At 37.6% G+C, this 12520-nt stretch overlaps 1 protein-coding gene across 11 annotated transcripts in view; it reads right to left on the bottom strand.

Moving 5' to 3' along the window:
* PRPF18 (pre-mRNA processing factor 18) overlaps positions 1 to 12520 on the bottom strand; it is a 103851-nt gene that overhangs the window by 18376 nt on the left and 72955 nt on the right. For all 11 annotated transcript variants that reach the window (XM_027592109.2, XM_027592108.2, XM_027592107.2 and 8 more), the window contains 5 exons: positions 10527 to 10640; positions 5585 to 5731; positions 3987 to 4055; positions 1756 to 1896; positions 1552 to 1623 (listed from right to left, as the gene is read on the bottom strand). In XM_027592109.2, coding sequence (XP_027447910.1) covers positions 1552 to 1623; positions 1756 to 1896; positions 3987 to 4055; positions 5585 to 5731; positions 10527 to 10640 — 543 coding nt within the window. The remainder of the gene's footprint in view (positions 1 to 1551; positions 1624 to 1755; positions 1897 to 3986; positions 4056 to 5584; positions 5732 to 10526; positions 10641 to 12520) is intronic.

Genomic DNA, 12520 nt, shown 5'->3' on the forward strand with positions numbered 1-12520 from the left:
TTTAGTTTTCAAAACCAAAGACCTATGTGATTGATATGCAGAGTTGATTTTAAAAATCAGGTACTACAAATAGGCTAACTGGAAGATCATTTCTACCCTGAACACAAATTTGAATTTGCCCTACTCAGTTTTATAAAGTTTAATTTTAAAGAACATGTTACACACTTTTATCACAGATTCTGACTTGTATCACTCTTCACACTGGATATTAACTGATAAAATGTCCAATATTTACTTCCCCCAAGTTTATAAGGAAAGCTGTCCAAACAGGTTATTAAAGTTTCTTGGTTCTTCAGCAGTTTACATAAAATAAACTTTCACATGCCTCTCAAATATGAAAATGCAAAAGTAACAAAAGGGAAGGCATGCTCACTAGTTGGCAAGTGATTTGCTTTCTTTCTGCAGTAACAGTGATCTTATCCATCCATTCCAAGGCAACTGTCCTTACTAAGTACCATGCATCTACTAGAAACTATAAAGGCATGAAATTTATAGGCACAAAACAAAAACATTCCCTTTGATAAAACAAACTGGCTCTCCAACAGAGGGAGTAAAATCACTACATTCGCCTCATGAGCACGAGGCTCCAGCCCCCACATGTGCTAGCCCACCCTCTGCTTGAGTACAGAAACTCCAACCGCAGGAGTAAGCACTGGCACCCCCACTTTTCTGCCAGAGGCCCACCTACTACTCTGGAATGGTCAGTAGAACTGTTGGCTGAAACTCCCTCCTCCTTACTCCTGAGAGGCACTGCCACAAGAAGCTTCCCTCTTGAGACTCTGATGATGGGCCAGACGCAGGGGCACATTTCCAATCCCCACTACTGGTACAGCAGGCATTCTTTTTACGTTCCCTGCACCAACTGACAGCCTCCCACTCCCCTTTCTGAACTCCACTCCAGGAGCGCTGGGCCACGGGAAGCTCTCTCCTCCTGCCGCAGCCTCGAGCCCATTCAGGATCAAAGACACTGGGGCAAGGGGAAAAGTCTTCCCTAACAAGGGGTCTGCTATTGCTGTTCTGAAATCGGAGGGATGAATTCTGGCGGCCTTACTTGGAACATTTTCTTATACAAGTATAAAGGGTGGTTAAATTCCATTGTATCGTTAGTACAATAATTTAACTATATTACAGATTAGGTAGGCTTTTATAGCTGGAGTGGGAAACTAATCTACATAACATCGTTTCTATGGGAAAATTTGTTCCAAGCCATAATCTTGAACAATCTTTGAAATCCAATCCCATTCATGAAATGAACATTGCCTATAGCCAGTTCATACTCTGAAGAATCTTCACACCTACCTTAAAAATGACTAAAAAACCAATGTGGTCAGAAAAGTTTATTATCAATGCCTAATAAGAAAGCTGACAATGAATTAGATAAAAGGTTTTGGGTTTTTGTTTTTTTTTTTTTTTTTTTTTTACTACTAATTCATTTCACATTTATGCTTCAAGCTCCTATGTAAAATACTCCCACACCAAATGAAGGTATTATGCACATACAACCTAGATAAGCTCATAACCATGATACTGATGCCCAACATGGTAATGTACCTTTACATATTCTCTCTGCAACATGAATTTAATAATATCTGTTATGGATTCTTTAATATCAGCAGGAAGATTCTGGAAAAGAAAAAAAAAAGCATTAACTATTTTTGGAAGCTACTGTGTATAATTACAGACTGCCATTTATTCAAACTTTATATATTCTTTTTTTTAATCAGTTATGTAACAGCATTTTTTGAGGAACCTTACCCTTTTCCGTAGCTTTCTGAAAAGGGGTCTGAGATAGGACTCAGTCTGTTTTTGAGTAGCACTGTTCAGTTTGCCCTGCACACTGCGCTTCACATAATCTTCTCTGGCATTCAGTTCTTTAGCCCAAACACCAAGAAGAAACTGTTGAAAGAATGGGTAAATTTAGACTACGATGCCACCCAGTGGTTCAAAAGGTTTAAAAGTTCTCTAACTCACAAACAATATATTATATTTAGATTAAATTTTTTTCTAATTAAAATAGCATCAATATCTAATGAACTATTTCTGCTTATTTTGTCATACACAACATGTATATTTTGTAGTGCTTTTGGCAAGTCACAAACTTCCCTATTCTATATATGTATGTATTCCTAGTTCAAAGATAATCAATTTCCCCCTAACAAGAACTATCAAATTTCATATTTCATAGGTAACTTTGACAGAAATAAACTTTTACTCGTATTTCTACTAAAATTCAACCCACCTAGACTTATTTGCCATAATACCATATGTGCTGTGATAATTAATCCTCCAAGTATGATGCTGTAATACAGGCATACCCCATGGACACTGCGGGATTGGTTCCACACCACCGCATTAATAAAGCGAGTTCACAATAAAGTCAAGTGAATTTTTTAGTTTCCTAATGCACATAAAGTTATGTTTACACTATAATGTAGTCTATTAAGTATAGGATACATTACATCTAAAAAAAAACCATATATATATACCTTAATTAAAAAATACTTTATTGCTGGGGTGCCTGGGTGGCTCAGTCGGTTAAGCATCCGACTCTTGATTTCAGCTCAGGTCTGTTCTCAGGGTCATGAGAGTGAGCCCCCGCGTCGGGCTCTGCGCTGGGCATGGAGCCTACTTGAGATTCTCTCTCTTCCTCTCCCCCTCCCCCCTTAAAATTTAAATACATTATTGCTAAAACAGGCTCATCATCATCTGAGCTCTCATGTCCTAATCACTGATCACAATTAACCATGACAAATACAGTAACAAAGAAAAAGTTTGAAATATTGCAAGAATCACCAAAATGTGACAGAGACACAAAGTGTCACAAATTCTATTGGAAAAACAGTGCTGATACACTTGCTCCACACGTGGCCGCCACAAACCATCCATTTGTAAAAACTATAACAACAAAAAACCCCAAAACAACAACAAAAAACCACCGAAGAAAACAGCATTATCTGCAAAGCACAATAAAACCAAGCACTATAAAACAGGGTACGCCTCTATTTGGACTTTCTGCTTTTGTAGTAGAGATGATGATTTAATTAAATATTCCCAATAAAACACCTGACCAAAGGAGAAAGAAGGAAAACAAAGAACAGAAATAAACTATAACCCCTCCATCCAGCCCTGGAAAGCCACCCTAGTGCCCCTTGGGTTTAAATGCATCAAGAGCATGGTTTCTAGAGGCAGGTACACAGGGAAGGTGGCGGAGGACATACCCCCCCTAGTGGCATTACCTATGGGTAGCCTCTATAAAGATAGGCTGTCACTCAGAAAGGAAAATTCTAGTTCACACTAGTTCCCACGCCTATCTAATTCCATGCCATATCCTCAATAGACTGAGAATCTTGACGACTAATATGTTGTATTGTTAATACAGGTAAAAGCACTTCTTGCATTTTAATCTCTTGGCCTGAACACAAATAGTTTGTGAATAAGTGCTAAAATGAATCTGGCATTTGCACACACTCTACCTAAACCAGTAAAGTAAGAAATGCTGAGGAGCAAGATGGATTGAGCTCATCAGAGCAGGAATATGCAGCTATCTGTAGGACTGAAAAAATGAACAGTCTCTGAAAGGTTGCTGATGGGTTTGCTTTTTTTCACTGCCAAGGTCTTCCCACCTCCTTCCTCTCTTTACTGTCATCACCACTCATAAAAGCTTCTGGAACACTCGCCTCACTGCACTCCCTCCTGGAGTGTTTTTAAAAAAAATTTTTAACTCCCCCAACTTCTTGTTCATTCCACTGCTTTGATTCTGCGTGTTTACATTAACAAGTCAGTTTTAAAGTGCAGCAGTGAAGTAAATATACGTCTCCTCTGATTAACTTCTATATCCCAGTGCACAGCAATATCATAAACTGTATATGTGCAAAACGTGTTTATTGAGGGATTCCCTTTCCAGTCCTTAACCCTTAAATCATCCAAAAATTCAACAACAGTTTTTAACCAACCCAAATGTCCTTTCCTAGACTAAAAGCACGTACCTTAAGGAACTTGGTAATGATATCCATGTCCTTATGATCATCGCCTTTTCCTAAAGATTCTCCCAATGCCTGCAGAAAAACAATGCTTCTGTTCATTAGTAAAGACCAACAGCTGAATAGACGTTCTCAATACCAGTCTGAACAGGGACCTTTATTACATATACTAATTTCTATTTTTAAAAAACCTAAAGGAATTTCTAGGTAAGTTAAAAAACAAGAAAACAATGATTTGTCAGTGAAATTTAGAGAGCAAGGTATCGTTTATAAATTAAAAGACAAAAAAAGGGGGCTTAGGGAACTAACGGGTAGACTTCTTTGTAAGGGAACAGAAACTTTCTAGAATTAGGTCGTGATGATGGCTGCATCAACCTGCGAATATACTAAAAACCAGTGAATTGTATATTTTAAATGGGTAAGCTGTAAAGTTTGTAAATATCTCAATAAAGCTATTTAAGAAAAAAGAAAGCCCAGAAATGGTTGCTCACACTATTTCTGTCAAATTTAGGGTTCAAAGAAAGGTGCTGGGGGTGGTAGGAGAAGAGGCACAATTAAAACAACTATGATCTCACGAAGAGTGCAGCCAGGAATGAAAAGAAAAATAACAGTTTGTTTATTAAGCAGAAGCTTTCAACTAAGCCATAATTTCTGCTTGAGCTAGCTTTTTAATTAGGATTACATGTATCACTCCATATTCAACACGTTGGCAAAAATTAAAAAGCAAGATACGGCCAAGTGTTGGCAGGGCTGTGGGAGTAAAAGTCTCGCCCACCCTCCTGATGGGGGTGTAGACTGGTACAGCCATTCCAGACAGCAACGTGACAGAACCTGGACAAGTTACACATATATAAATCCAGCCATCCTGCTGAGTCCACAGGGGTTACATACAAGACTATTCATCACAAAGCTGTCTGTAGTAATAGGGAGCTGGGAGAGATCCAGCTCTCATTACAAGGCAACAAAAGTAAAAGGCAGTGAATGCCACAAAATATGAAATGCTATGCAGCAGTTAAAAATCAATGGTTCAGATAAACATAAAGCATCAAGGACGGATATTAAATACAGTTCCAAGTGGAAAAAAGAAATGTAAAAAAAATTCACAGTATAGTATCATTTATGTACATTAAAAACACAAGCATACAAAATACTACTGGTTTTACAAGACCACCAACAAATAAGAGGATGCACATCAAATATATCAGAATGTGAGTGGAGAATGAGTAAAGAGGGAGTGAATAGGGGCGCCTGGGTGGCTCAGTCATTAAGCGTCTGCCTTCGGCTCAGGTCATGATCCCGGGGTCCTGGGATCGAGCCCCGCATCGGGCTTCCTGCTCCATGGGAAGCCTGCTTCTCCCTCTCCCACTCCCCCTGCTTGTGTTCCTTCTCTGTGTCTCTGTCAAATAAATAAATAAATAAAATCATTAAAAAAAAAAGGGAGTGAATAAATAAAAGCACGAAATGAAAAAAAAAAAAGGGGGCCTTTGTAATGACCACAGACCATGTAGTGTGCTCTGAGCTGAACAATCTGATGAACTCAAGATCTGCCCCAGAGAATGAAGGGATATGATGGGGTAATGAGATCAGGTGGGTGTAGAGATTACCTCTAACTCTTCAATTGTGGTGTTTTCCTCATGAACTTTCAAATCATTCTGTGTGTCTTCCTCTCCAGGTTCCTGACCACCCACAAGCTCATTGAGGTACTGCTGGTCGATCTTATCCAAAGCTGCTTTCAGATCATTCCTCAATCCCTGAGAAAGGTGAAAAAATACACACATTGTGGAATTTCACTGATGTTTCCCTTTTGATTTTTCACTACTAGTAAGTATAATTCATTTTTTTTCCTCCACAAGAGTTAAGAGCTTAGTAAAACTAGAGACTCCAAGATTTCAATTTATTATGCAGCTATCATCATTGTCCAAAGTTAATTATAATGAACACATTTAAATTTTAAAGAATGTATGCACAATAGCTACTCTGGTCAGAAAATTCAAACTTATGTGTTGACAAATCCAAATGAGAATATTCATAATGCTGAAATTTTCTAATGAGGTCTAGTGCAAGTGACCAGGTCTCCACTAGAGCCTTCAACCCATTTTCCCAGTTTATTTAAAACGTCTAACCTCACTGTAACTACTCTGAATCCCCTACCATTCAGCAATGTCAACAATATGAAACTAGTTTCTCATCTATATCCTAGGCCTTCACTAGGTTTCTGATAAACCAGCAAATTCCACCATCTATTCACATCCAGTTTGTGACCATTTGATAAAAGAAGAAGCCTTAAAGCTGGACCCATACCTTACACCACATACAAAAACTAACTCAAAATGAATCAAAGATGTACATTTAATAGCTAAAACTAGAAAATTCCCAGAAGACAACCCATGGGAAAAGCTTCATGATATTGGATTTGGCAATCATTTCTTGGATACAACACCAAAGGCACAGGCAAAAAAAACCCAAAATACAAAAGAACAAAATTGGGCTTCATCAAAATTAAAAACTTTTCTGCAAAGATACTATCAATAGAATGAAAAGATAACCTGTGCAATGGGAGAAATATTTGCAAGTCACTAATCTGATAATGACTGATATCCAGAATATATAAAGAACTGCTACATGTAACAACAACAAAAAACCACTCAACTAAAAATGGGCAAAGGTCTTGAAGAGAAGACCACACATAAAAGGCCAATAAGCAAACAAAAAGATGCTTAACATCACTAGTCATCAGGGAAATGTAAATCAAAACTACAGTAAGGGGGCGCCTGGGTGGCTCAGTAAGTTAAGCATCTGCCTTTGACTCAGGTCATGACTGAGCTCCGCGTCGGGCTCCCTGCTTAGCGGGAAGTCTGCTTTTCCCTCTCCCTCTGCCCCTTCCCGCTGCTTGTGCACGCTCTATCTCTCGTGCTCTCTCAAATAAATAAAACCTTAAAAAAAATACACACAATAAGATACCACTTCAAATCCATCAGGATGGCTATGATCAAAGATAGTAGTAGTAAGTGTTGGCTAGGATGTGGAAAAATGGAACCCTTCATTGCTGGAAATGTAAAATGGTGCAGCTGCTGTGGAAAATGTATGGCGATCACCTCAAAAACTTACACGTACTCACACTAAGACACATTCTAATTAAAATATCAAAAGGTAAAGGAGAGACTATTAAAAGCAGCAAAATAAAAACCATTTGTTGTGTACATAAGACTATTAGCAGATTTTTCAGCAGAAATTCTGCAGGACAAAGGGGGTAGAGTATAATATATTCAAACTGCTGCAAAAAAAAAAACTTCAAACCAAGAATACTCTACCTCACAAAGTCATCATTCAGAATTGGAAGAGAAATAGTCTCCCAGACAAGCAAAACTAAGTGAGTTCATCGCCACTAAACCAGCCTCAAAAGGAATGTTAAGGGGCCTTCTTCAAGCTCAGAGGATTAATTAGTAATACTACAACATATGAAAGTATAAATCTCACTGGAATAGGTACATATACAGTAAAGGTAGCAGATTAATCACTTATAAAGACAAAGGTAGTAAAAATAACTACAACCATTTAGTTAAAGGATGCACAAGAAAAACATGTAAAATGTGACATCAAAAACCTAAGATGTGGCTGGGAGGAGTAAACATGGAGAGCTTTAGAATGCATTCACACTTATGTTATCATCTTCAAACAGCTCCAATTATAAAATAAGGCACAGGGATGTAATGCACAGCATGGTGACCACAGTGAATGCCTACTTAAAAGGTGGTAAGAATAGATCTTAAAAGTCCTCACCACAAGAAAAAAAAATGTGTAACTATGTATGGGGACAGGTATTAACTACACTTATTGTGGGGATCATTTCACAACATACATAAATATTAAATCACTAAGTTGTGTACATCTGAAACTAATATGTCAATTATACCTCATTTTTGAAAAAATTTACAAATGAGAGGGGCGCCTGGGTGGCTCAGTCATTGAGCGTCTGTCTTCAGCTCAGATCCTGATCCCAGGGTCGTGGGATCGAGCCCCACATGGGGCTCCCTGCTCGGCGGGAAGCCTGCTTCTCCTCCCTCTCCCACTCCCCCTGCTTGTGTTCCCTCTCTCGCTGTGTCTCTGTCAAATAAATAAAATCTTAAAAAAAAAAAAAATTTTTACAAATGAGAAACTCTTTTTAGTATCTGGGACAAGCTTGAGCAAGATTAATATACAGCAGGTTGTAATAAATTAATATTAATAACTAGAAAATTCAAGGAATGAAACATGATTAGTAGAAAAATTAAATCACATACTAATAGTTCACATTAGTATTTTAATACTATCTTTGGTTAAGAAAGGAACTCAGGATACAGAAAAGAAATTAATGTTGGTAAAAATGAAGCATTACAAAAACCACTAACTCTAAGAATTTAAGGTTTTAAACAGGACTGAAAATTTTTTGTAAAACTGCTGTGAACATTACTATGGAAGAATATTCTTATTCATTTATGCTTAAAAGAAGTTGACTTCATGATCCACCAAGTCTACATCTGGGGTGTACACAAAAGAAGTGAAAGCAGGGACTCAAACAGGTATTTGTAAACCTATGTTCAAAGCAGCATTATTCACAATAGCTGTAAGGTAGCAACAACTCAAATGCCCATCGAAGCTGAATGGATAAACAAATTCTCTCCATACATGTAAGAGAGAACTATTCAGCCTTAGGAAGGAAGGAAATTCTGACCTACACTATCACATAGATGAACCTCTAAGATATTATGCAGTTGGAAGGCCAGTCCAAGGGAGCCTTTGATGACCTTGGCCACAGTCCACATCTAACTGCAATCACATGCGAGACTCCAAGCAAAAAAACTGTCCAGTTTACCCCCAATCAAACCACAGAACCGTAAAAGATAATAATAAATTAAGTTACTAAGCTTCAGGGTGGTTTGTTATAGACATAGAGGACTGAAAAAGATTTTTTTTTTTAAGATTTTATTTATTTATTAGAGAGAGAGACAGCAAGAGAGGGAACACAAGCAGGGGGAGTGGGAGAGGGAGAAGCAGGCCCCCCGCGGAATAGGGAGCCCGATGTGGGGCTCAATCCCAGGACCCCGGGATCATGACCTGAGCTGAAGGCAGACACTTAATGACTGAGCCACCCAGGCGCCCCTGAAAAAGATTTTATAAATTGTTTGAACTCTTCAGTTTTGGGGTGGTTTGTTACACAGCCACAGATCACCAGACCTCTCAGTAACTGAGAGAGCAAATGGGTAAGTTATTAAGGCCACAGAAGATCTGAACAACACTACTGTAAATGACATTTACCCAGTGTATAAAAGACATTTTTTTCAGGAGCCTATGGAATATTCACCAAGACAGACCATCTGCTGAGCTATAAAACAAGAAAAAAGCCCTAAAAGCTGCAACTGTTAAGCTTTTAGAGAAAATAAAGAGCATCTCTTCAAAACCTTGGGATAGGCAAGTATTTCTTAAGTAAAACACCAAAAGCAATAACCATAAAAAAGTGGACTTCATCAAAATGCAAAACTGCTGCCCATCAAAAGACACCATGAAAAGAGCAGGTAAGCCAAAGACTAGCAGCAAATAGTCACAAACCATGTATCAGTACATCTGACAAAGGACCTGTATTCAGAACATACAAAGAACTACAATTCAAAAATAAAAGGGCAAATAACCCAATTAAAACATGAACAAAAGATTTTAACACGCACTAACCAGAGAAATATATGGGCTATAAGATTCTTAAGATGTGATAAGATACTCATTACCTTTAGTTTAACAGGAGGCTGTAAATAGAATTGCAATGAAATACTACTACACATACAAGAGAATGGTTACAATTTAAAAGACTTAAAATAACAAATACTGATAACATTTAGAAATACTTGGCATTTCTTAAAAACTAAAGCACACATTTACTCTTATTATTCAGCAATTCTACTTCAGAGACTTACTAAGAGATAGAACATATTTACCAAAGAGAAGTAACACAGGTCAAAAACAGACCTGTTTAAGAATGTTCATAGCAGTATTATTCCTAACAGCCTGAAGCTGAAAACAAATGGTGGGATATTCAGATAACTATCATCAGCAATGAAAAGGGACAAACTACTGATTTCTGCAGAAACAGTAATTTTAAAAATATGCTCAGCATAAGAACCCAGACATACTCTCATGACTCCATCTATATGAAATGCAGAACAAGCAAAATTAATCTACAGGGATAGAACTTTACAAGGTGTTTGTGCCAGCACTGAGCAGAAGAACAGGACTGGCTAAGAAGGGGCACTGGGCATGTTTTTGTGTGATGAAAACTTTCTGTATCTTCCTAAGGGTGGTGGTTACATGCTCGGAGTGGATTTGTCAAAATGCACTGAACTGTAGGCTTAAGATAGGTGCTTTTTAAAAAAATTAAAGAAAGCTTACATTCAGTAGCAGTAACCTGGCAACTTTATTTTTCCATCTTTGCCTGTAATAATGCAATTATTCAAACTCCATACTATTCTTGTTTATGTGGTACAGTAATCTTTCTCAAGTTTTGTTCTGACTTCTTACCTTGTTAACTTCTGGTGTGAGGATCTCTATTTTTCTTAAACGCTGAAAAGCATCATAATCAGTTTCTCCAAACAGTCTGATTGGTTCTCCTCTTTCTCTCAATCTTCTGATAACCTGTAAGAATAACAATAAAAGTAATTCCAATGTTTTGAGTAACAGTAATTCCTCCTTTAGGTGACCAAATACTTATTTTGAAATGTAGATAGAAAAAGTCAGTTGTGTTTGTTTTCTCTTTCATTTTCCATGAATGGATATAATGAGTTACTGTCACACCTTAAAAAACCCTACCATGTTTAAGGTCCTTTCCTGACCGTTTCAGCAAAGGCTCCATCTGTATCACAGAATACCTAAGAAAAACATTAAGATGGAAGGGAGTGGTAACTTTTATATACTTTTTTTTTTAATATAGAAGGAAAATAAGTCCGGAGTCAGTTGATAACTCACGGACCATAGCCTGGTGTCAGCATTCCAAGACTACATTAAAACCAAACACTTATCTCCCAGAAGAGAAGTGAGTAATGCTCAGGGCAGGGCACAGGTCAGGCTTTGAGGGGCTGATAATACTGTGTCTTGACTTGGGTGATGGTTAATTGGTGTTTGTTTTATAATCCTTCATTATATTGCACATGCACGTTTAGTATGTTATTCGTATACATGTTCCATTTCATAACAAGAAAAAAATAACAGAAAAATAAAGGTTGATCCAAAATATTTTTTAAGTATCAAGAACTTACCTGAAAATGTAAAGAGTAGCACAGAAACTACTGGTCGAGCTCCACTGAGTTAACCAAAGTTTGATATTCAAAAGGAGTTTAAGAGGCCATCCGGTGCTATCGTCCATCAATGCAGAAATGACCTCAAACACACCTCTACCAGGTCCGTGACTGACAAATGACAGGGACCACATCGCTTCATCCCAGTTTTGGACAGACAGGTTTTATTTCTCACAATAAACTAAAACCTCCCTCCCTCAAACTTCTACCCACTTATCTTAGTTCTACTTTATGAAACCACAGAGAATACGAAATTCTTTTTCAAAATTACAGCTGCTATCAATGGTTTTGTTTTTTGTTTTTTTTTTTTTAGGTCTCCAATATTCTTCTCTTTGGGCTAGGTATTCCAAATTCCTTCATCTAATTTTCCCATGACAGCATTTAGAGTCAGCTGTCCTTTCCTCCCTTTCCTTCTGTTCCTTTTTTGTTTGGTACCCCTCTGTATAGTTTGCATTCTTCACGTCACAGGAGTTATCTTAAAATTTTTGTTGTTTTTGGCTTTTTCAGAAAAGTAGTAGTTGATACTGACCAGAGTATAGACGAGCACTGTAGTTAAAGAGTACAAACTGGGACAACAGTTCTATAGAGCCCTGCGGTGATATGTAACCCAAGTCACAGAAATGCACAGGCTTTAGTCAACAGACTCCAGAAACCATGCTTCTAGCAAATTTTCCAAAGGGAAGAATCATACATTAGCATCATGCAATGACATCTGTATAAAGATGTTCATCTTAGTTTGATTTATAATCAGGAAATGCTGAAGCAATCTCAATGACCATTACTGTTTGATTTTTAAAATAATAGGTTTCTAAATTATGGGAAATTATATAATCATAAAAAATTATATAGATGTGTTTTGACATAGAAAGATGTATTAAGTTACAAAATGTATGTTTAAAATAATTTATGTATCATTACTTAATATATATATATTTAGAACAATGTGTTTAATTTTTAAAGTTTGGAAAAATATATTCTTTTAAAAGTTTGAGAGTATCAAGAAAAGCAGAGACTGGGGCATCTGGGTGGCTCAGTTAAGCATCTGCCTTTGGCTCAGGTCATGATCTCAGGGTCCTGAGATTGAGCCCCCAAGCCTCTCAGGCCCCATGTTGAGCCCCCATGTCTGGCTCCCTGCTCAGCGGGGCATCTGCTTCTCCCCTCTCCCTTTATCTCTGTCCCTACCCCTGTGCTCATGCATGTGTGATCTCTAAAATAAATAAA

The sequence above is a fragment of the Zalophus californianus genome, chromosome 9 (assembly GCF_009762305.2).
Source record: "Zalophus californianus isolate mZalCal1 chromosome 9, mZalCal1.pri.v2, whole genome shotgun sequence".
NCBI classification, from domain to species: Eukaryota; Metazoa; Chordata; class Mammalia; order Carnivora; family Otariidae; genus Zalophus; species Zalophus californianus.